The sequence below is a fragment of the Eulemur rufifrons genome, chromosome 28 (assembly GCF_041146395.1).
Source record: "Eulemur rufifrons isolate Redbay chromosome 28, OSU_ERuf_1, whole genome shotgun sequence".
NCBI classification, from domain to species: Eukaryota; Metazoa; Chordata; class Mammalia; order Primates; family Lemuridae; genus Eulemur; species Eulemur rufifrons.
The window spans coordinates 28,480,625-28,506,751 of record NC_091010.1 but is presented as its reverse complement, the minus strand read 5'-3'; the positions used below and the strand labels follow the sequence as shown (position 1 = coordinate 28,506,751).

At 38.9% G+C, this 26,127-nt stretch overlaps 1 protein-coding gene across 1 annotated transcript in view; it reads left to right on the top strand.

The window, feature by feature from the left end:
• ARID5B (AT-rich interaction domain 5B) overlaps positions 1 to 26,127 on the top strand; it is a 176,684-nt gene that overhangs the window by 16,260 nt on the left and 134,297 nt on the right. The window contains exon 3 of the mRNA XM_069460027.1: positions 15,243 to 15,468. Within this exon, the coding sequence (XP_069316128.1) occupies positions 15,243 to 15,468 (226 nt within the window). The remainder of the gene's footprint in view (positions 1 to 15,242; positions 15,469 to 26,127) is intronic.

Sequence of the window (26,127 nt, the reverse complement as noted above, 5' to 3'; positions counted from 1 at the left end):
AGACCATAATATGATGTTGCTCTTGTAAAACATAACATTTCTATTTTTAACTACAGTCCATTTGACTGTAACCTTTTGTTAAGTTAAATTCAATCAGTATTTATTAGTATGCACCAGGGTAATAGAGGGGGTAATAAAGAGATGAATGAGATCAACCCCTTTCTCTTTAGGGTAGATGAAACATACACAAGTTAGCCTCATTTTCTCTCTTCCATCCTGAAAAGTATGCTCACATTGTGAAATAGTATTCTTGGAAATTTCTATGGATACCTTCCCAAAATGAAAGATCTCTTGTGTAGGCAGTTGATTCGGGATTTAGGCAGTTGCATTTTTGCATTGGCTTGTTATCCTCTGTGCAGAAAATAATCAAATTTCTAGGCATAGTTGAAAATGGTATTAAGCATCTTATTTCACAAACTCTATTTCATTGTCATGCAATATTGTGTAAATGGGTCTGTCCCATGTTAAAGATTGGTATACTGATGATCTATTGTTGTGTGACAAATTACTCCATATTTGGTGTCTTAAGACAATGCTTGTTATTCACAGTTTCTGTGTGTCAGGGGTATGAGTAGAGTTTAGCTGGATGCCTCTAGCCCGGGGGCTCTCAAAGCTGTAGTCAAGGTGTCAACCTAGGCTGTCCCCATCGCAAAGCTCTGCTGGGGGAGAATCTTCTTCCAGGCCCACACACTTTTACTGGCAGGTCTCAGATCTTCCTGGCTGTTGGACTGAGGGCCTCAGTTCCTCGCTGGCAGCCGACCTGCACCTCTCTGGGTTCTTGCTGTGCTGCACGGGCCTCTCTGTGTGACAGCTCCCGACGGGGCAATCAACTTCCCTCGGAGTATGTGGGCAACACAGAAGCCACAGTCCTTTTGTAACCTAATCTAAGAAGTGACACCCTCTCACTTTTGCCTAATTCTGTTTGCTAGAAAGGAGACAGTATGTCCAGCCCACGTTAACAAAGGGAGGAGATTATATAAGGATGTGCCTTCAAGGAGGTGGGGGGTCTCTGGGGGTCATCTTAGAGGCCATCTACTACAATCTGCAACAAAACCAATGACTTTAGTGTACAGCTAATCTGATGAGGGTCGAAAAGTATTCTTCTTACACTTCTTGCTGGAGTTTTTTTTTTTCCTCTCCTTTTATTGTTGTTATGCAGTCTCCTTGGGTGATTCCTCCCAAATACCTCCCCCCTCTTCTGAGCACATAATTATAGATGATATACATAGTGGACAACAGATTGCTTTCGTCTTTTAACGATGTGTTAGTCTTACAGCATGTCAACAAGCCATATTGGGTCTTTTTTTATACCTAATGTCTTGATCAGTGAATTTGGAGAGTTTAGCTGGAAAGGGCATTGTGTCTGGTATGATGAGACATCTGCAGAGAGAAAGGAAAGGAGGAGCCCGTAGCTAGTCTAAACAGGCTCCTTAATACACAAGCAAATAGGCATGTTTCATGCACAGTGGTTGAGGAGGGGCTTTAAATCATGTTGGCGTATGCCCAGGTAAAGAAGACCTCACACTCCAGGTGGGAGGGATCGTTGTCCAGGTGTGTATCTACAGGAGCTGAGCATCTCTTGGCTGTACTTCCACCTTGTGTGGATGTCAGGAGAGCAGCTGGCCTGCCATCTTTTAAAATTCTGTGGAAATTAACTGTTTCATGGGAAAACTCATCTAGTTCTCTTTCAGGAAGGGTGCAGCTTGGTCTTCAACTAAGTGCTCAAAACATATATATGTAAGCATTAGAGGTTGGAGAAAAGGGCATGAAACAGATTCTGGTCAATTTTTGTTCTTTTTCTTTTTTAAAAAATACATAATGATGTTCTGATCAATTTTTAAGAATCGAAATTGATTTATGGGGTAGCTTCCATGTTTAAGTCAAGTGGAACTTAGAGGAAAAAAAGGTCTGGCTTTAAATTGAAGAGCATGCATCAACTAGAAGATGTATGCATGGGGCATGTTGTGGGTTTTTTTCTTTTTTAGCCTTCACTTTGACAATGCACCATGTTCTTCCCAGCAGCTTTGCATGCTCTGTTCCCTCTGGCTGCCATGTCCTGCATTCTTCTCCTGTCCTCCCTCCCCTCTTAGCCCTGCTGGCTCCTTCTCTTCCTCAGGGTTTCTCTGCTGACCTCTTGGTTTAAATATCCCTGGTTCCACACCCTGCCTCCCATTTCTGCCCCTTCTAGTTCCTTTGCTTCAGATCTGCTTACTATCTGCTCTTCTGCCCCACTCCCTCTGCCCCAGTTCACACACCACATGGCTGTAGGCTCCAGGAGGGTAGGGATTTCATCTCTTTTGTTGCTGGCTGTAACGCCAATGCCTGGCACATAGTTGGTGTTCAATACATATCTGTTGAAGGAATAAAATCACTTATGACCATTTATCATTACATAAACCAAATTTAGCTGCGAGCTTACTGTTGACTATCTGTCTCCCCCCACTAGGCTGGTGTTCCATGAGTCGGAGGCTTATTCCCCAGCTGTTCCTAGTGCCTAGCACAGCTTTGACTAAATAGATGCTCAGGGCACTGAGGAAGAAAGAGTGAGGGAACCTCTGACAAAGGGCTAGAAAGAGCCTTCACTTCCCAGGCAGGAAACAGCAGCCCCTGCCTGGGCACGGCCCGTTTCTGAAGGGCCATACCATGTCTTATTCATCCTTCTCTCTCCATTGCTGATACTCAGCCCAGTGCCTGGCACAGAGCAGAGAGTCAATACAAGTGAATTGGATCAGATTGAATTGAGTGGGGGAAAAGCTAGAACAAAATCTCTCCTGACAACAACATTGGATGAAGCTCAACTTGTGAATGCTCCCTTAAAGGTGGCAGAGATGGCTCCTTCTGGATTCCCTTCTGCGACTGTTTGTCAGAAAGCCTAGTAGTTTGCATGCGTGCATGCATGAGTGCATTCATTCATTCTTTCTTTAAGCTCCACCTAAGAGTGTACAGGGCATTGGGCATGGAAAACTATGCAAGTTTTCAGCCCCACCTTTAGAAAGTTTATCTTGAAGAAAACTGAGGCTTTATTCTCTGGTTTGTACAACCTTCCTTAGGTGGGAAGAGAGTGGGAATAAGGCAGTTGCAGTTGCTTGGGTCTGTCCCCTGTGTTGGTCTCCACACCACAGTCTTTGAACGGGAGTAGAAAGGTCACCAACTGTGGTTGCAAATTGGCTTTTGCATTAATCCTGCTTATTCAAAAACACTCAATATTTTTCCAGACTGAGTTTAGGGCTTTTGATTGAAGCCTGAATCATTTACTGAGGTAGAGCCTATCGCTAGTATAGGAAAAACCAGAACTCAGAAATACAAAGCCCCTTTAAGTAATCCAATATAGGATAATTACATTATTAAATAAAGCTGTGGGTCTCAAATTATTCCACTGCCATTGTACATGTGAGGATAATAATGTGAACTGTGCTAAATGAACAGAGCAAAAAAAAATTAACAAGAGGGAGCATGTCTAAATCATATGTTTATGTTTAAACAGAGGCTACACAAAACAGGAAGATTTACTTGGTTTGTACATTAAAGTGTTCTATACAGGCACAAGGCTTTTGCTGATTTTCTGTGAAGACTGCTCTTCTAATTAATGGCAACGGTATGTCAAGACTCCATGCCAGATGACCTATAAGCTTTAATAATTCACACTGCTTCCACCATGATTTTCATATACCAACAGGAGCAAAGGGGTTTCATCTTCCTTTGAGGGTCTTTATGGGATATAGGCCCTGCTCAATGATATACCCAGGAAGAGGGTCCTGTGCCTGCAAAACTGGGTAGGAAAAAGGACCAGAAGATGTAAAAGTAATGGTTTGGAGTCATTGAGCATAACAGAACAGCTGGGCTGGGTAGTGATTGGGTCTGGGTTTTATTGTTATTGGTTTTGCTTTTTATAGAGGAGTATTCTAAGTAGCTCAACTGAGCTTAACACGAGAATTGGGCTCATTTATCTTCTTTTGTTAATGTTTTAATGGCCAGAGAAAAGTATTTGGGTGCCAAGCTAGTTTTTATTATGGCAACCAGAAAGCAGTTAAGAAATGGACGATGGAGCTAACACCATATTAATCTGGCCAGAGAAATGGTGGGCAGGCTCTACCACACTGACTTAAGATACCTTCTTTACATATCAAGTGCTTGCCTGTTTAGAGAGGAAATATCTGGGACACTGGAATGCAATTTCTTGCTCTCTGTGTAAATTGTCTTTAATTTTAGGCAGGAAAGAGGTACATGCATGGTAAGTCCAAGAAGAAAGAAGTGGAACGGGGAATTAATGAGAGGATGTTTCTTGAGCTTTCTTTGGAGATGGCCTCCCAGTCAGGGGAGCAGGCTGGAGACTAACAGATTTTAGATTAACGTGTATTAAAAATGTATTTAGGAACATAAAATATTTAGGATTTTTGAATTACTTGTTTGATACACAAATGCCATTGGCTATAACCATGAAGGATGGTCACATTACATCTGACACATTGTGCCTCAGAGCAGTCTTCTATTTGTGTACTCTCTCTGTGCCAGGATAGATTTCCAAAATTCATAGAGCCGCAAGCCTCACCCAGAGGTCTGGTGAGGGGGATGGAAAAGGTTGGAAGAGGAGGGACCGGCTTGGGAAATTGGAACTCTATACACTAATGAGCCCCCATGGCAAATCCATTTTGTCACTTGAAGGGAGTTGAATTAAATCTTAGCACATACTCAGGAGGCTGTCTTCATGCTCAGACAATTGAAAATCCTTCACACTTTTAACCAGCCCGTGAATGGTGATTTCTTTGGGACAGTAACTAATAAAACGTAAAAATTCAAATCCTTTTTGTTATGATGTGACTTTGAGTCCCACCCACCCCAGGCAACTGGCAGGAGGTAGGAAAAGGTGCAGCTATCCCAGGGTGGGAGTAGGGTGGGATGTGTCTACTTTTAGGGCTTTAGGAGACCACTTTTCCAGAAGTGGTGGAAAGCTGGTTTCTGGTTCCATTTCAGTTTTCTCATCTCTAAAATGGCTTAAGAACACCTATCTCAGAAAGTCCTTGTAGGGATTAGATGAGATAATGTCTGTTAAATTCATAGATTAGTGTCTGAGTCAAGTAAACCATATCTATTCTCCACTGCTGCAAATCTCTGAGAGCTGAGGAGAATGAGAAGCCCAGGTGTTTATTCTTAATCATCTTCTGGCTCAACTTTCCCATGGAGGTACCCAGCAGGAGATACAGGGCCATTGTGTTCCTACACAAGGAATGAAGAAGATTTAGGAACATGTACACTTACAGGGAATATTTGAATACCATTCACCCCCAACTCCCTAATTTTTTACTCAAATGGTATTATATGAACATCCTAGCCATCATTTCTTTCTTCCATGCCCAGTCTGTGTTGAACATTGTTCTATATAACAACTACAGCATCCTACCTATCCTCCGAGGTTGGTCCTTTTATTCCATTTTCCTCATTTTTTAGATGAGATCTTGGCGAACCCCATGATTAATGTGAACATTAAACACAGTAGAACTGCATTTGAGCCTTGATTGGTCAGACTCCAATGCCATTGCCTTCTCACCTCTCCCTTAGTTTCTTCCAAGATGGAACATTCAGAGATGATAATACCATCAAAGTAGGTGTTGTGTGCGTTAGGCCCAACATAGTCCTTGGCTCTAAGTATAAGGGAAGTAGAGGTTAAACAAGGGTACCTGTGTCTAAAAAGTGGTTGCAATTCAGGTGTTTACTGTAGAAGACAAAATTATGAAATTCAGCATCAAATACTTACTGATGCCTAATAAAGAATTAACATTATTTCACAAGTAATAGCAACAGTAATTCCCAGTTCAGGGATCAACTTAGAGTTGATAGGTTTTTATTTTGCCTAATAAGGACATTAAAAACCAACTACTACAATTTATTGACATCCTTGTTTTTTGGGGAAAAAGGACATTATAATACCAGGCAAAAGGAGGAGCGATAAAGGTTTAAATGGAGAGTCGGAGGGAGGGGGGGTGGTTTCTCCATGTCAGCGCCACTCCTTTCTTCTCTTCGCTCTCTGCCCTGGGAGGCTGACCTCTATGCACTGCATTAACAGAGTCCCTAGGCCTTGTGGTTTCCAGTGGGGTTTAGGCATAGAGGTGCCCTGCCAGGAGGGCAGGGGAGAGAGGGGAGGGAAGGCAGGTGTTTATTCCCTGTGCCTTCCTGGAAGGTCCCTCCAGGCTGGTGGCATCCCTTTGAGGAAGAGTCACTGCCTCTGGTAGACGGCCCCCTCTTTGAGCCTCCGGCCTAGCAGTGGTGCAGGCTGAGCTGCTGCTAGCCCAGGTTCCTGCGCTATCTCTCTCTTAGGCTTCCCTTACATTCCACCAACGCCTTTGTCAATAATACCTTTGCAAATCCCCCCTTGGATTATCATTACTCAAGTATTCCATCTATTTCCTGTTGGGATCCTGACCGATACAAGGTCAGTCCTTGAAATCTAGCAAATGTAGCTTCATGAAGCCTCACTGCACTGTCCTGATTTTTCTCATTTCACTGCTGACCAGTGCAAGCTTCATCTTGTTTTGACCCACATTACTTTCCCGACTTTCTTGGATGCTGAGTGGCCACGACTTACCTGTAGAGTGAAACCCTTTTACTTGCTCTGTAGGTGTCACATTAGCAGAACACGCTAATAGGGAACAGGGAGTTGAACAGGTGGGCAAACTGGTGCTTCAGACTGCAGCGTGTCTGAGGGAGGCCGGAAGGCAAGGGAGTGGCCAGAGTCCCCAGGCCACTTTCTCCCCCTGACCTGACTCCGCTGGGGCCCGCCGTAGGCACACACGCCTGCCCAGAATGGTTCCACGCAGGGGACAAGCTGAAGTGGTTGTAGTTGGGCTTTCTAAAGGTTGAAACTTCACAGTTTTTCTTCATTGTCAATTTCCATCTTGATGAAAATTTCTCACTCTCGTAGAACCAATTGGACTATTATTTTGGTTTCACAGTGTATTTAGCTGACACCATGAATTGTGGCGTTTTGTGTTCCCAAGATTTATCATGTTTCAAATGCTACAAATGCTTTCACATTTTGAAAATCTGAGATGTTTGGGGAAGATTGAGGTGAATATGCCATGCTTTCCTGTGCTTACTGTCCCCTCCCTGCCAGCCACTCTGATACCACACTTGTGTGTTTATTGTCCTTGGGACTCTAGCTGATTACAGCTCTCATCAGCAGTGATCTGTTCTTGGGTACCATGTGGTATGATAGGAAAGGTTCCATTCCTGTTCTCCCTCCCAAGTGATGATGTAATAGTAAAGGTAGAGATTCAGCTGTGTGTTCTAGAGACTTATAATTATAGTTGTTTAAATAAGTTGGGAGTTAAATTTCTCTCCTGTCACCACCTAGGAGTAGATGGTTCGGGGCTAGTGTGGTGTCTTTGCTCCATGAAGATAGCTGGAGACCAAGCTCCTTCTATCTTTTTCTCCTAAGGGATTTGCCCTTACTTGTGTAGTTCAAAGTCTTATCCATTCCCTTTGATGGGCAAGGCCTGGCAGGTGCACACATCATTATATACATCCCATTGGTCATAACTTGGTCATATGGCTGCGCCTGGCTGTAAAGGAAGCAGACAATGGTATCTTTATTCTGCTTCCAACAAACGAATAGTTTATTATTATAGAGGAAAGGAAGAATAGATATTGTGGAAAAGTTAGCCACAGTTAGGAAGTGTTAAATTTTCCCGGTGCCAAGTGAGATATTTTCTTACAAATAAGCCAAAGAGCTGTGCAGTTCCACTGAACTTGAGTTGACTCTGAGACATCTAAATGGACAACAAAGGATTGGAGCGTGGATGAATTTTTGGAACCAAACAGTAGAAGGTAGTCATAGGCTTTGGAGCTGAGCATTAGAATTCCCATGGAGAATTATTTCTTCAAGGAATGATATGCAGAGAAAGAAGACCTGGACCCAGGCTGCATCTAAGTGTATACGTTTCGTACATTGTCACAGCAAAAGCAAAACCACAATCCATAAATGAAAACAATCTGACCAATTAGACTTAATCAAATTTTAAAACTTTTGCTTTGTGACACTGTTACAAGAATGAAAAGACAAACTGCAAAATGGGAGAAAGTATTTTCAAACCACATATTCGTCAAAAGACTTGTATCCAGAAGGTAAAGGAACTCTCAAAACTCAACAGTAAAAAACACAAATCACCTAATTTTTAAAATGGGGAAAAGAGTTAAACACACATTTCACCAAAGAGGAAATACAGATGGCAAATTAATACCTGAAAAAATATTCAACATCTTTAGTCATTAGGGAAATGAAAATGAAAAACATGATGAGAAACTAGTACATACATATTAGAACGTAAGTAAATAAATAATAATTAATTAATTAACAGTGGCAGTATCAAGTGCTGGCAAGGATGAGAAGTAACAGAGCTTTTATACTGCTGATGGGAATGCAGAATGATATAGCCGCTCTGGAAAACAGATGGGCAGTTTCTAAAAAATTTAAATCCACACTTACCATATGACTCAGCAGTCCTTCTCGTAGGTATTTATTCTAGAGAACTGAAAATGTATGTTCACCCAAAAACTGTACAGGCATACCTCAGAGATGTTGCGTGTTTGGTTCCAGACCATTGCAATAAAAGGAATACTGCAATAAAACCAAGTACATATATTAATAAAATTACTTTATTGCTAAAAAATGCTATCATCTGAGCCTTCAGTGAGTTGTATCTTTTTTGCTGGTGGAGGGTCTTGCCTCAATGTTGATGGCTGCAGACCAGGCAGGGTGGGTTGCTGAGGGTTGGGGTGGTTGTGGCAATTTCTTAAAATAAGACAACAATGAAGTTTGCCGCATCAATTGGTTCTTCCTTTCCCAAAAGATTTCTCTGTAGCATGTGATGCTGTTTGACAGCATTTTACTCAGGGGAGAACTTTTTTCAAAATTGGAGTCAGTCCTCTCAAACCCTGCCGCTACTTTGTCAACTAAGTTTATGTAATATTCTAAATCCTTTGTCAGTTCAACAGTGTTCATAGCATCTTCACCAGTAGGTTTCATCTCAAGAAACCAGTTTCTTTGCTCATCCATGAGAAGCAACTTCTCATCTGAAAGTTTTACCGTAAGATTGCAGCAATTGATTCACATCTTCAGGCTCCACTTCTAACTCTAGTTCTCTTGCTATTTCCACTACATTTTCAGTTGCTTCCTTCTCTGAAGTCTTGAACCCCTCAAAGTCATCATCCCTGAGGGTTAGAATAAACTTCTTCCAAACTCCTGTTAATGTCGATATTTTGACCTCCTTCCATGAATCACAAATGTATTTCATGTCATACAGAATGGTGAATGCTTTGTAGAAATTTTTCTATTTACTTTGCCACATCCATCAGGGGAATCACTATCTGTGACAGCTGTAGCCTTATGAAATGTATTTTTTAAATAATAAGATTTTAAAGTCAAACATACTCCTTGATTCATGGGCTGCAGAATGGACGTTTTGTTAGTAGTCATGAAAACAACATTAATCTCTTTGTACATCTCCATCAGAGCTCCTGGATGACCAGGTGCATTGTCAATGAGCAGTAACATTTTGAAAGGAATCTTTTTTTCTGAGCAGTAGGTCTCAATAGTGGGCTTAAAATATTCAGCAAACTCTGCCGTGAACAGATATGCTGTCATCCAAGCTTTGTTGTTTCATTTTTAGAGCACAGGTAGAGTAGATTTAGCATAATTCTTAAGGACCCTAGGATTTTCAGAATGGTAAATGAGCATTGGCTTCAATATAAAGTCACCAGCTGCATTAGCCCTAATAAGAGAGTCAGCCTGTCCTTTGAAGTGTTGAAGCCAGGCATTGACATCTCTCCAGCTATGAAAGTCCTAGATGACACCTTCTTTCAATATCAAGATGTTTCATTGATATTGAAAATCCATTGTCTAGTGTAGCCATCTTCATCAATCATCTTAGCTAGATCTTCTGGATAACTTGCTATAGTTTCTACATCAGCACTTCCTGCTTCACCTAGCACTTTTAAGTCACGGAAAAGGCTTCTTTCCTTAAACCTCCTGAACCCTGCTCTGGTAGCTTCAGATTTTTCTTCTGCAGCTTCCTCGCCTATCTCAGCCTTCATAGAATTGAAGGGAGTTAGGGCCTTGCTCTGGATTAGGCTTTGGTTTAAGGGAATATGGTGGCTGTTTTGATCTATACAGACCACTAAAATTTTCTCCATATCATCGGTAAGGCTGTTTTGCTTTCTTATCATTTGTGTGTTCAGTGGAGAAGCACTTTGAATTTCCTTCAAGAACTTTCCTTTGCATTCACAACTTAGCTAACTGTTTGGAGCAAGAGGCATAGCTTTCAGCCCGTCTCAGCTTTGACGTGCCTTCCTCACTAAGCTTAGTCATTTCTAGCTTTTGATTTAAAGCGAGAAACATGTGACTCCTCTTTCACTTGAACAATGTAGAAGCCACTGTAGGGTTCTCAATTATTCTAATTTCAACATTGTTGAATGTTAGGGAATAGGTAGGCCTGAGGAGAGGGAGAGAGACAGACCAGGGGGAAAACGCTGGTTGGTGGAGCAGACAGAACACCCCCAACACTTATCAATTAAGTTTGCCATCATATATGGGCGTGTTTTATGGTGGTTCAGAATATCTACAACAGTAACATCAAAGATCACAGATCACCAGAACAGATACGAAAATAATGACGAAGTTTGAAATATTGCCAAGAATTACTAAAATATGACACAGAGATACAAAGTGAGCACATACTGTTGGGAAAATGGCACCAATAGACTTGCTTGGTGCAGGGTTGCCTCAGATCTTCAATTTGTAGAAAAAATGCACCATAAAGTGAAGTGCGATAAAATAGATATGCCTTTACATAAAAGTTTATAGCAGCTCTGTTTGTAATCACCAAAATTGAAACAACCCAGGTGTCCGTCAATCAGTGAATGGATAAACAAAGTTTGGGACACGCCCATACCGTGGAATACTACTCAGCAGAAAGGAGCAAGCTATTGATACATGCAGCAACATGGATGGACCTCAAAGGCATTATTTGGAGTGAAAGAAGCCATCTAAAAGGTTTCATACTGTCAACCTATATGACATTTGAAGAAAAAGAAAACCATAGCAACAACAAATCAGTAGTTGCCAAGACTTGGGGGGGGGTGGGGGATGGAAGGAGAGAGTGACTACTGAGAAACAGTACAGGGGGTTTTTGAGGGTGATGGACCAGTCTACACATCCTGATGATTGTGGTGATTGTGGCTTTTAAAACTGTCCATGGTTCAAACTCATAGAACTATACACCAAGAAAAGAAATTTTACTATAGGTTAATTTAAAAATAAAATTAAATAACAATATAAACTTATTACATAAATGTAACACATTTTTATGGAAGTTAACCATATTTCCAAAACCAAAAAAATTGGTAAGAATAGTGGCGTTGTTTTACATTTTTCTTTTCGTAAATCTCTTTACTGTCTAGCTTTAAATAGCTTTAAATACCTGTTTGAGCCAACTGCAGTGGTCTCAGGGATTCCCAAGTGTTCCTGGCCTGTAGTTTGAGAATCAATAATACAATGCTGTGTCCTGAATTTAAGTCATTTTTATACCATCTTGACTTTTATTTATTTATTTATTTATTTTTTGCTATATCCACATCTCCTGTGTTTACTTAATGGCTTTGTTCAAATTGACCCATTTTTAAACTTAAACTTATTTAAAGAGGAAACTTTCTGTATCTCCTATAAATAGAAAACCAGTACCACTTTCCCATAAATAGAGAGTAACCACACAAATAATTAAGCGATGAATAACCTAATATGTATTTTACAAGTTTACCTATGAACCATCTAAATTCATCTCTGTGTGCCACACTTTGGAAAGCACCAATGTAGAGACAGAATGACAGTGATAATGATAGGTAACTCTGACGTACTACTTCACACGTGTCGACACACTGAATCCTGGCAATTACTGTAAGATGTAGATATAATTATTATCCTATTTTTTTAACATATTTAAAAAATTTTTGAAGCACAAGGAGGTTAGAGAAGTGGCCTGGTGTTGCACAATGAGTAAATTCCAGGGCTGGGATTTGAACCTAGGCAGTCTGGCTACAGACTGGCTACAAGATGCTGTCTTGGCAGAAAGGAAGTCTGGATTTTCATCCAAGTCCTGCCATAAGTTGGCACTAGGACATGTCACTGAACCTCTCTGTCCTTATCAATAAAATGAGGAAGGTGGACTAAATCAGGGTATACAGCTTATATGTCTGGTGTCTACCAGGGGCCAGGCAGGCAAGGGAAAAGTGGACCAAATACAATGAAGTAGGGAGTGGTGGGGATTTCACATCTTGTCTGAGGAAGGCAACTCCTACTCATTTTCAACTAGGTTTTTTTGTTTGTTTTGGGGGGTTTTTTGGCCTTTATTTTATTTCATAAGAGAAGATTGAAGTCTGAATATTTTTGTGTAAAGTTTCCCATTTTGGGGGCCAGCCATACACATGGCCTAGCTGGTTTGTGACTTCTTGACGAGATGAGCTCCTCTGACTTAGAGGATTTATGATTAAATGAGCTATTTTGGACAGTGGTAGAAACCAAATCCCAATTACATAAATAGGCAGTTTAAAACAATGATGAAAGGGGATAAGGACTTAGAAAGTAGCTCAACACTGCCTACGTAAATATTGATTAAGAGCTGGGTTAATTGAAAAGCCAGGGTACATTAATAGAATAACAAAGTGTATTTCTTTGTGTTCCTTTTGTGTTGCATTAGAGTAGATCAGCAATATTTATCCAGTGCTAATTCTCAGTTTGTAGAGAGCTAATGTAATCATGAGATGAGCTTATTGAAATTCTTTTCTTAGACATAGAGACTTGCCCAAGAATGGTGAGTATTAGGAACTTTAGTCAGCACTTGCTCAGAATAGTAAATGTGAACATGTGATTTATGCCATTATGTGTACAAAGTAATGTTTCCTGAGACATTTTCTATATATATGTTGGCTGTTTTTTGTTTTTTGGGTTGGTTTGTTGTTTCCCTCTCCTCCGCTTATCAGATTTCCTTCTAAATCCTGGCATTTGACGATGTTGCAGGGCCAGTTTCTCTGTGAATCCGCAGTAAAACATACTGGTGGTTTCACAATTAATCCAAACTTGGGTTTAGGGCTTCTGCATTTTTATGTGAATTCCTGCATTTGTTTTTATGTATGTGTGTATATTCAGAATATGTGTTTGAGAGATAAAAGGAGGGAAGCCAAAATCTATAGACTGAATCTTGGAAGATGGGTTTATTCATCGATGACATCATAAGGCTTCTATTTTCTCTTGGTTAATAAAGTGTTTGTTTGGCGGGTGTTGTAAGCCAGCCAGAGCTAGTCATGCCATTTCTTGGAAAAGATCTGAAGCAACTAGTAATTGAAATGATAATCATTTGATCATAGAGCTATTTGAAAATACCACTCATCTACAAACTTGTCTCTTCTAGGGAACTATATTTGGTCAAAACGTTGCCAAATTCCATCTTTACTAATGTTGAGACTGATATACTATGCTACTTAATTATTTTCCAGTATTTGCTAAACTTGACTTCTGGTGTGCCCTGTCTAGAAGCTGTTCCCATATGCTTTGAAACAATACCCAGCCCGAATTTTTATTCTGACATTTAATAATCACCATGAAATAGCTATAAAATGCATGACAGCTACAGATCTTTTCTTTCAAGAGGATGGTGTGGTGAATCTGAGTGAAATCATCTGTTGAAATGGTACTTTGTAATGTGCCCCATTGTTTATAAAGTATTGAAATTTTTTCCTTGAGCAGAGGATGAAAACACAGTTTTCACTTTGTCTCCCATTTAGTGGAAGTTCATATTTAAATGTGATAAGGGAAAGGATTCCATTACCAAAGTTTTACTTTTCATTTTTGATACAGTATTTATTACTTTGCTGCTGCCTAACAAACTTTCTTCTCAGAAGCAGCCTGGAACTGGATGAGGAAAGGTGAAATTTTAGATCGTACCTTAAAACATTTTTAAGAACTCAATCCAGGGCTTCTTATTCTGTGAAGCTTATCTTAATAAACCCGTTTTTGTTTGAATTGGAGTTGTGTGTGTGTGTGTGTGTGTGTGTGTGTGTGTGTAGGTGGGGGTGGGGTGGAGAGACATGTTTAACAGTGAAGTTAGCCAAAATCAGTTGTGAATTCCTTTTGTTTAATAGCTTAGAGACATCTTCCTGTTGTTGTTTGTCAAAAATATTTCTAAGATTTTGTAAGCTTGGGGGTTTTCACAGCTAAGCTTTCTTCAGAAATGTGAAATAAAAGAAATGAAAGAAGTCAGTTCAAGTTGAAATGTCAAATGCTTAAATAACTTAAAACCCAGTGAGATGATCTTCTTAAGCTTTTTCCAGAGAATATTCTGGTGAGGAGGGCCCTCCCTTTGTTCCATGTATGGGTATCTATTAAATATCTTGCTGGATTAATTCTGACTCAGAAAAGTTGGTTGTTTCCTAGAAGCAATTAGAAATGCTTAAAATTCAAATTTATGAATCATAGGAGCAACTTAAGTTTCAACTACTTTTCTGAGATTCAAAGACTTTCTCCTTAGCCTCTCTCCCCCACCCCATATGTATTAAAAGAAAAAATCAGTTCATTTCTCAACTTACAAAGTTTCTGAGAAACATGAGAATGTGTAAGTTTCTTTCAGTGGGAAGCACATAACATTTATGAAGTATTTCTTTTGGGATTACATCACAGTTTTATTTAATTTTTAGGACAAAAGTTAAATTCAATATTTGTGTATAAGCCAAGGGAAAATGTACCATAAACATAGGAATTTGGGGGTGAGTCAGAGTTCCAAGAATCCTAGATTTACTTAGACCATTTATGTAGAGACAGGCTAACCATTAGTCATCTAGCTTTCACTTTTTATATTTGCAATTAATTGCACCTAAAAATTAGCTTTCACCCAAGTGGTCAGATAGGTGGAGTGAATTTTGGCAACCAGTATTAAAAGTGGCTATTAGAATTATTGCCCTTTTCTTGGATACTTTCTAATCATATAACAAATACATAAATTACTCCTTAACTAAACAACTAGCGGTGAAAAACTATTGAAATGAAGCAAGTTATTGAAGAGTCTATCACTGAAAAACACACACTGCCTGCTTACATAAGGTTAAACCACTCACATGGCATTTTAGATGTACCTTGTTGAGTATGGATCATTTACCTCAAACCCATCAATAATTTTTTTTTCTTCCCCAATCATCCCTTGTAGGATGAAGTCATTGCTGTTTCCGAAAAGGTGATTGTGAAGCTTGAAGACCTGGTCAAGTGGGTACATTCTGATTTCTCCAAGTGGAGATGTGGCCTCCAGGCTGGGCCAGTGAAAACTGAGGCCCTGGGAAGGAATGGACAGAAGGAAGCTCTGCTGAAATACAGGCAGTCAACCCTGAACAGCGGGCTCAACTTCAAAGACGTTCTCAAGGAAAAGGCTGACCTTGGTAAATATGACTTGTACTTCAACATGTGGGTGTATATAGTAACTTACTTTTTGGGTTGCAGATTTTTCTGGAAACTCTATCATTCATATATATATGTATATATATATGAATATTTTCTCTTAAATATATATGTATATATTTTTTAAATGTCTTTAACCTGAGAGAGGCCTAAGAATCTGGATGGGGTAGATGACTGGGTGGGACAGGGAGGAGTGTTACCTGTTGGATCCCAGGGCCTTCTATGTGTGGAGCCTCGTGCTGGGTGATACAGTGGCCTCAAACAACTTCCAGTGTGGTACCAAGGCACAAGACTTAATTAGGGCATCTAAAATGGAATTAATTAAAAATGTTTGCTATAAGTAGATCACATGACATCTATTAACACCATGTCAGAATGTCATGTTTTGTGTTGGGCGGAAAGCAAAGTGAGGAAGAGAGATGAGTGGAACAAGAGAACAGTGTCAAGGCAGGGGAACCACTGGGGGCAACCGATGGCATAGATTTCCCTGAGCTTTTAGCATTTGGCGGTCCACATCAACTATATATTTTTTTTCTTGCCTTCCCCTCTTCCACGTACAAGTTTAAACTTATAAGGAGAACTTTAAACTTTAAAGGAGAACTTGGGCTTTGGTGTTTATTCATGCTTGGGCTCTGAAGTAGTTATTGTGATTAATATTTGAATATTAACTCTGCTGCTTACTTAGCTTTGTGGCCTTAGGCAAATAATTTACCCTCTAAGCCTCAGTTTCCCCATCTAAAAAATAAGGTCATTGTGACACGTAAGATAAAGAGGGTGTAGCACAGGGAACTGGCACAGATGAAGGGCTCTATAATTAATTCTATTGCTTTTTCTTAACACTTTCTTCTCCAGTGGCTTTTTGTGTTCTTTCCTTGGTTTTTTTTTCCCCCTTCTGTTTGTATCCCCTTGTGGCATTTACTAACTTACTTTCCTAGCATTGCTTAAGACCAAAGTTGTTGACCTCTGATTTAGACTACTTATTTCCTCTTTGGGCAAAGAGGAACTTCACTTTTACATATAAAGGCATCTTTTTCTTTCATTTGAGCATAATGCTGATTTTCGCAGTCCTATTTTATGCCTTAATGTGACAACTTCCTGATTTTTTTTTTTAACCTAGAACTTAACTATTACAACAAACCTAGGTGATTTATTTTAATTGGCACAAAGAAACTAAATAACACCAGTAAGTGACGGTGCCTTTCATGTGACTCTGGTTTGTGATGAGCTATGCTGTGTTTTGGGAATAACATTAATATTTTCTTGCAGTTTGAGTTTAACAATCAACAGTTCCCTGACATCTTTTGGTAGATGTCAGGTGGTAATACTTCGGCTACGGCAGCCTGATTGTCATGTGCACATTTAGAAAAAATTATTAAACTAATGGTTTTCCTTCTAAATCCAAATAAATTTTTAATGGCATTCCTATATGTGCTATTTACACTCCCCAACTTTGTGAACTCACAATGACTAGTCATTTGACGTGCGATAATGCTGAATAATACATCTGTTGTGTTACTTTCCTAACGTATGATCTAAGTTGTATTGCCATTGTCTTAGGTTTTCCTTAACGTTAAAACTTTTCTTTTGTTTGTCTGATTTTTTTTTTGAGTTATAGAATATACTGTTACTAATAAAAAATTAAACAGGAAACCCACAGGGGACAAAAGGATGTGTAGATGGTTAAGCTTGATGTCACACGTATAAACAAGAGTATTTATAGCAAGGTTTATGTTTAAAATTGTGTTTAGAACTGAGTTTATTAAGGAACATGAAACGAAGCCCAATTTCTTCATTCCATCAAGAGATTTAAGAGGTTTTGATCTTCTTGGATTCTAAAAATAATGTCCATAATCTACCTTTTTGCAAATGATTTCAGAAGAAATTGGTTTATAATAAATATTCAAAGTACTTGCAGGTGGTTTGGCTTGGAAAAATTTGTATTAGTGGTTTTTAAATCTAGCTGCTCATGAGACTTACTAGGGGAATTTAAAAAACAATACTGATTACTGAGTCCAGCTCCCCCAGATTCTTCATTCAGTAGGACTGGGGCAAGGCCAAGGAATGTGCACTGATAAAAGGCTTCCTAGATGATTCTGATTTTATTTTCTTATTTATTTATTTTTGGTCCTATTTCAGAGAGAGCGCTATGATCAGTGCTGAGGAATCAACTGTGTTGATTGTGAGGCTCTCCTCTGGTGGGCAAGAAACACCGTATACCTTAAAAAATTTTAAATGTAAAATACTCCTTTAAGGATAGAATTTAGGGCCTTGAAATTCTACTCAGTCGGTATGAACTGCGGGGAATTTGAGACAAATAGCTTTTGTAATTGGAATGCACACTGTGTTGTAATAATGTGGAAAGAGAAACAAAAACTTTCCTTAATGTAATGAGTTTCCATCATCTGCCTGATCTAAGGTTTGCTTCTACATTGTCAGGACTTATATTGGGGAGATTGGGGGTGTCACACCCCTCTCCCAGCAACTTTCTCTTGAGCCTCTTTCTTTCTGTCTGTAACATCAAAATATTTATTGTCTGTACTTTTCTTTCTACACAGTGGTTTTCTTATCTCCCCTTCCCTTGGTCACACTGAAACCACCTCCAATACCACATTGTTAATGGAAGTTCACACACTTATTGGGTTTTTCCTTCTGTAAACCCTTACAACTCCTCATTGTTCTTACTGAAGAATGAAGATGAACTGTGAGATTACTTAAGACCCTCCCTTTTTGCTGGTGGAAGTAAGTAAAGAACGGAAAGATCTCACCTTTCTATGGATAAAGGAAAACTCCAACATGTTATTTTTTTAACTGGGTTGTTTCACCATGTTAAAAATCAATAACGATGAAATAATTAAGCTGACTCTTAGAAGAAGGGATTTTAAAATATAAAAGTCAATTAAAGAACTGTTGTTGGTTAATGTTTAAGTAGAATAAGCTCCCTTTAATCCCAGTTTGTGTCACTTCCTGTTTCTCTCTGAATAGTAAAAAAAACAAGAATGTTCTCACAAATGTGTGTCTGCCAACAAATTAATACTCTACCAAGAGAAACTCTGCCCCAAATGCCAGCTTCCAATAACTGCTCTGATTCAAATCACAACTCTCTTGTTTTTTATCCTCTGCCCCTTTGAAGAAACACATTAGGACAATATTTGAGGATGTCAATGTTTGCTTTTTAAAAATCTCTAGAGTTTTCATTTAAGACGAAATGGTTGATGACTAAAAACTACAGATCTGGATAGTGGAAAAACTAATAATCTGAAAAAACACTTCTGAGATGTGGTAAAATACATTCATCCTCTTCCCTCCTCTTTGTCTTTTTCAAAGAAAGAAAGCTCAATATGAAACCGATGCAAATTACGACTTTACTCAAGTGAGATGTTTTACCTTCTTTCAGACTGTTTCATACTGAAGTTTATAAAAAAAAAAAAAGAAAGAAAGAAAAATAACTATGTTAAAATAGAAGGGCTAAGGAATGTATTATTCATAAGCATAACGAACACAAGAACCTGTTTTTCCAGAAGAATCAGGTTGATTAAATCATTCACTACACAAGCCTCTAGTTATTTATTTTTGTCTTTAGAATTATAGTACTTAGCTTTTGTAATAAAGTGGACTTGATACCCATATTTGGTATGGCAGTTGAAAGTAGTCAAATGAAGAATTATTTCATTTTACAAAATTTTTAACAACTAAGGATATAAACACTATCAGTTAAACAGAGCAAACTTGCATTTTTTACTCCTTGGGCTATAGTTTGAAAAAAAAAATCAAATTATTTTATATAACACTGCTTCTTACAGAGTTCCTTTAAGTGAAGTATGAAAGCTGCAGTGTAAGCTTTATTGGCCTATAAATATGTCATTATAGTTGGACTACATTTATATGCTTTGGATTGTTGTTTAAGCCAAGAAAATATGTCTCTACAGGTTGACTTTTTATTGAAACCCTTTGAGGCGTACAACAGAATGTATTTTAGGCCAAGGTTATTAAAACAGCATTTTCATTTTTTTGCAGCAGACTCATTGTCAATTATGCCGCCACCAACTGTCTGTGGATGGGCAGTTATGAATGGTTTCATCTCCAAATGTGTCTTTAGAACGAGCAAGAGAAGAGAGAGGGGTCTGAGCCGAACTAGAGAAAAGACGAAAAGGTTGTGTGCGTAGGTCTGGCTGAATTTAATGATTCAGTTCAAATTCTGTTTCTAAAGTCCCATCGAATTGAGAAAGAGTGGCTTCCGCTCTCTCTTCTGTTGCTGAGACTCAAACTGTACTTCTGGGAGAGGACAGCCTGGTGGGGTTGAAAGGGCAGTGATGGGATGACAAGGAGAATCCTGGCTCCGCCTGTAGATCTGTCACTCACTGGAAAAGTCATTGAAAGTCACTGTGCGTTTATACCTTCAGGTTCCTTGTATGTAAAATGGGCAATATATGTGCTTTGCTGTATCTCTTTGGATTTTTGAGATCGACTGAGAACAAATTAGTTAATATCTAGGGATGCATTTGTGATATTGACGTCTAAATGGTGATATTATCATTATATTATTATCAGGAGGTTCTAGATGATAGAGAGCTCTGTGGCACAATGTTAGCTTATTTGTCCCTTTTGAATGTCCCTAATCACACACATGTGCTAGTGATGTAGGGCGGGGTTTACTCTCATTATTGTCTGCCTCGGTAGAAAACTATTATAAAAGTCTTTCGCTTGCTTGTTTTTATGTACGTAAAACATAATATGTTTTCTATGATTAATAAATATATTATTTTAACATCTATTTATTTTAAATAATTAATAAATATATGGTCTATAATTATATAATTATAGACCATATATTGATGTTTTATATAACTTTTCTCCTCCTGCAAATTCTGTCAAAAAAAGCTGAACCGTGAGTGGCCAGTGATCTCTCAGGTACTCTTGGTTAAAAATTGACTATGGTCTTTGCTTGGAAATTCTGGAGGCCTTGTATTTTAAATGATTGCTTCAGATTGCTTTTGACTATGATATGTCAAGCAGCTTCCTGGGTTGTGGACATGGAAAGGATTTTCACTCTTTGTTGAAGACAACAGCTTAAATGTCTCTCATAAGAAGCATGCTAAAGTGCTGACGTTTTGTCATAAAGATTTTTCACCTGAGACATCTAATGACTTTATTAGGATTGAAAACATGCTTCTTACTAGGGCAACCCTCCCTCCCTCCCTCCCTCCCTCCCTCCCTCCTTCCTTCCTTCCTCCCTTCCTCCCTTCCTTCCTCCCTTCCTATTTAAATTTTGTATACATATCAAAGAGTCTTTTGAGGGCATTTGTTGCTTATATTTTACGTTCAATTACTGGCCTAACTACCATTTTCCTTAACACTGAAACTTGAGGAGTTTCTTAGGTGAGATACACTGTTGCATTATTCTAGTCATGAATATCACGCGGAATCCCTACAGAACAGCCTCCGCACTAAAACAAATTTGGCCTTCATAGTATCATTAAGTTCAAAATAGAAATCAATTACATATGGAATTTATCAAAAATTTGTAAAGATACTTTCCAAAGGATTTTCTCACAAGGTCCTCTGACAATATTGTTGTGTTCACCATGCATTCTTTAAAGAATGTCATTGTAGCAGAATAACGTTGGAGAAGCATGCTCTCCAAGTGCCAACATGGCTCTTTCTTCAATAGGTGGTCTCGTGCCATTGTAAAGTGACAACCCATAGGACCTCTAAATGGAGCAAGTTCACACTTCCAAGAATCTCCAACCAAGACATTCAAAGTTTTAGAACAGTTTAGTAACAGGATATTTTCTAAGAAACTGGGAACACATAAGGAATAAGATTATTCATTTCATTTGAAATTTAAAATTCAGCTTGACTGTTGAATCAAATAGTTGAAAATTGGCTTAAAATAATGATAGCATGAACAAGTAAAAATTGTCTTAAATAAGTAACATTTATTTACATTGTCTATACTCAGCTATCTCAGCTATTCCTGCAGAAGTAGGAAAAAAAGTGAAATTAGAACTTTTTGTGCTGTTTTTAGTGTCCAGGTTACCAATATTTATCTCTAGGATGAAGAAACTAAGAAACTCATGCTTCTTTGGAGCTCATTATCGAATTGTCAGGCTGAAAGGGGCCTTTAGGGACATTGGTCCCATGAATGTTCCCCCCCCCCATTCCTTGTAACAGTCGCCGGTTCTCTCTTTTCAGCTCGTCCCCAAGATGAGGTTTTGAAATTCCTCACCATCCTCATTAATCGTCTTAGGACACACTTGGGATGATACTGTATACCAGTTTACTCATTTATGTTGCAGGAGCTCCTTTTTGCTAAGAATCCTAGAGCCAGAGTAGGAGTGACTTCTAGTGAAATAGAGGCCATGGCACATCATCACCCACAAACAGAGCTCTAAGGAGCTGGCTTGGCAACCTCCAGACATGATGGGACACCAGCAAAACTATTAGACTCTCTTCCCTAGAGCTGCGTGGCCCTGGCTTTTCTATAGCTCAGAGCAAAAAGGGGAAAATGTTATTCTGCCACTACACCCCTGAAGTTTACTTACCTGTTTCTTTGTTTTGTTTTGTTTTACACAATAGTATTAAGAGCAGCCTGTTATCTGATGAACATCATTGTTAATTAATATGGCAGCCATTGTGACTCCATATCTGTGTTGTGCCTCCTGAGCTGCTTTAGTTCCCATAGTTACATACTGCAGCATTTAGGGGAGGACCTCCCTAAACCGGTTTTTGCCTCAGTAAAGACCCACTGTTGAAGACCAGCTTGCTGTCCAGCTTGTTTAAGCTACTCCAACCAAACAAGATAAAGACTGACAAGTCTTCCCTAAATTATCATATGTGGTAGTTTAATTCATAATCCTCCTAGACTTCAGCTGTTCTTGTTTTTGTTTGTTTGTTTGTTTTTTCTGGCACTATTTTTTTGGATCAGGTACTTTATGGCCATATCTGTGATAAAAGACCAAGATGAAGACAGCAACTGTCATTCTTTTGTGTTAGTTTCATTGATGAGAAATGCTAATTTTCTAGTGAACTGTGTGTGGTGATCATCATCTGATGAGAAGATAGTCAAAGATGAAAGAATAAATTCAGTTGTGGTCTAATTCCCTTGCTAAATTTAGTCTCTTGCTACATACCTTCGGTCTACTGGAAAAAGTCTTTTACGCAGTCTTGGCTTCATACAAGCCTCATGTATTTCCATTATCAAGGTAGATTGGCACTTGGTGATAGGAGTCGGTCTGCTGCGAGGAACAAACCTGATTGGTTCACAATGGTCTTTGAAATAGCTCTTGAAAATGCAACGTTGACTCTGTCCCTCAGATGTGCTTTTAAGATAAGGATTGATTCAGGAGTTCCCCTTTCAGTTGGAGGTGTATGATGCTCTTCTCATCTTATCATAACTCTGAATTGTTTTTGTTTGCTGCCTACCTCTTATCTCATTAGCCACTGCATGATTGCCCACAGTAGGCCATTATTATAGCTGTTACCACAATAGCATCACCTTGAAACACAAAGCGCATACATCCTACATGTGAAATGATGTGGCTTTTCCAAAAGGTTTTGTGAGCAGATGTTTGATTTGGGCATTTAGTCTCAATACTGTCTAGCATTGACAACGATCCCTCTGAACTGCTCATTTATCTGTTAGAGCACTTTAAATGCGAAGTTCTATTGCAAAATGTTAATTTTCCTAAATGTCAAAGACTCACTCCTCTTCTCTCCTCTAACATTATGTGTTTGAATCTGTAGTTTATACAGGTCACTGCAGAGGAAAGCTGAGGTTTGGACTTTTAGCCCATTTGAATAAATATATTTATTTAGGACAGATTGGAATAATAGTGGGTTTTCAAAGGCTTTATGAAGTGCTTCATGCACAGTAGGGGCTGAGCAAATAGTGCTGCTGATTTGGGGTTTTCCTGGTTGCCTAACTGTGTTTTCGTTTAGTGTGCTTGAAAGAAGTGGTGTTGCTTCTTTCTTCCCTAAAATCCCGGAGCTCTGCCTTGCCTAGAACTCTCTTCTTTTGGACCTTCCCACTTGCTTTTTGAATTTTTAACCATTTTTACTGTCTTTTATACTTCTGACCTTTAAATACTGGTTTTTAGCTTGTAGTACATCTCTCTTTTCGATAACTTCATATCTACTGAATAAAATACAAATATTGTAGGCAAACATCCAGTAAACTGCGTCATCCCAGCCTCGTTTTTGTTTCTTTTTTATTAAATAACTTTCATTGTTTTTTTTTTTTTTTACTACTAATGTTATCCACATTCATTTTGGGAAATGTAGGCAATACAGACAAAAAAGCAGAAAAATATATGTTGCTTATTTTCCTCCCACCCAGAAGTAAGTGCTGTTAGTGTTTATATATGTGCCAATGAATATGAATGCGTGCATTGGCGAGAATTTATATGCATTCACTTTTTCCCCATAAAAATAAAATCTAGTGTTTGAGAACCTACCCCCCCCCCACACACTAATTTTGTATAGAGGTATTGTAAATATGCCTCCATGTTGTAAAATATCCTACACTGTTTTTGGCTTTTTTTTTGGCTACAGAATGTTTCATTACAGAGGTGTTTCATACTTTAATTATTATTGGACATTTCAGCTGCTTCTGATTTCCACAAACTCTAAGAAATTCTTGTAGCTATGCACATATATGACTATTTCCTTAAACATTTGTGAGGGGGGGGATTGCTGGCTCAAAGTGTACACAGTGTAGAGACAGCCTATCCTCCTCCCTTATCTCCTCTTCCTATGTAAACCTTCTGCTCTAGTCTAACTAGTCTAACTGCTTGGTTTTCTTTCTCTTTAACCGCCTACACCCACTCCCCTGCCTTGCAGACTCTCCAGTATGTTTTGAGTGGCTCATGCCTTTCCACTCTTGGAATGTTCCTCCTTCTAGGACTCTCAGCTGTGGGAATCCTCCCTTTCCTTTCAGACTCAGCTTAAGCCCCTGAAGCCCTTCTCGGCTATCCAGCTCATAGGATTTGCCTTGCTTTATTGTGAGCTCTTATCTTATCACACTTAATGTCTCTACCACCTTATTGAACACCTTACTCTATAACCACCAGTATAATGCAGTGTCTTTTTTTCATGTGTTTGTCTTATCTTCCCAGTAACAATCTTAACTCTACAGTGTTGGCACTCTGACTTCAAAGCTATACCTAGTAGGTTAAGTAAACACGCGGCTTTTATGATCAGCTTCTTCTGAAATCTCTGAAGTTCTGTCCTTAGACTACTTGGAACACTTTACCTGTATTTCAAAGTTGATTTGACTTCTATTCCAGCACTTTCTAGGACACCCTCTGGTGGAGGGGCTGTCTCCTTGGGACCTGGTAAGAGAAGCAACATACTTGGGATATCAGTTGCTAACCAGTTCTTGGTCTAATTAGTCAACCATTTGTCACTCATTTTGGAAAACTCACGGAGAGAACTTTAGAACATGCTTGAAGCTCACCTGCTGGCCTGAAGATTATAGGTGGCGTTATAGGGACATGTGTGTATGTGTGTGTGTGTGTGGACATTTTACATCTTACTATGGCACCTATTAATGCCTGTCTTCCACAAGGGAAGCTTTTTCACGTTTCAGGATTATAGCAGTGACAAAATGTGCAGGGAAATAAACAAATCCAGACTGGACTTGCCCTGCCTTATCTTTTTTATTTCCGGCTTGTTTGTAATCTGTCTCTTTTTTTAGGTGACAGGTTCTTAGGGAGATGGTTTTAGCACGACATCCGGTGCTTCTTATTCTAGGCAATTGCACTGTTTTAATCCTCGCCTCCCTTAAAATGGTTACTTGCTAATCATGGTGGAGGATATTTTCCACCTTCTAACTGCACATTCTACTCCTTTGGTTCACAAAGAAAGTATTCTATTAGGCCCTACAAAAACAATGCTTCATGTCTGGCCTATTCTCGCAATAAGAAATAAAACATTGTTTTCATAGCAGTGCTGATAATAAGGCAGAGTTCAAAGCACGATGAAACATATACTTTCCTAGCAGAGAAAAACCTATAGTTACCTGGCTAATTAACTACCATGTGATGGCTGTATGTATAAATATAGGTTTTTCGCTCGTGCAGCCTCTGTGTGGGTTTCTTTCTTTCTTTTTTTTAATTGAAAATGTTCGCTTAGTTCCCATTGGTTTGTATTAACATTTTCAGTCAAAGATGTAGAAGAATGAGCCAGCGTGGAAGCTACCATCTTAGGATGGCTTCTTTTTGACCACTGTACTAAACCTTGGTAGTCAGTTACGTTGTAGTGGAAAGAGCCTAGCCTTTAAAACAAGATGGATCTAGATTCAAATCTTTGCTCCATAAACTGTATGGCCTTAAAAATTAATTCTACTTTAATTGCTCATCTATAAATTAGTAACACCCGTCTCACAGGACTGAGGGAGATTAAATTAGATCATGTATACAGGGCACCAAGCACACAGTAGGAGCACTTAGTCAACAATATTAGTTTCCTTTCCTCTTTCCTTTAGAAAAGTAAATCTTATAAAATGCTATTACATTCTCCAAGAAAATAAACATAAAAAGAATACCAAGATATAGGTAACAGTAGTATGGGATTTCATTCTATTTAATTCACAAACATTGGAATTATCTATTAGAAGGCATTGAAATTGATTCAGGATTAAA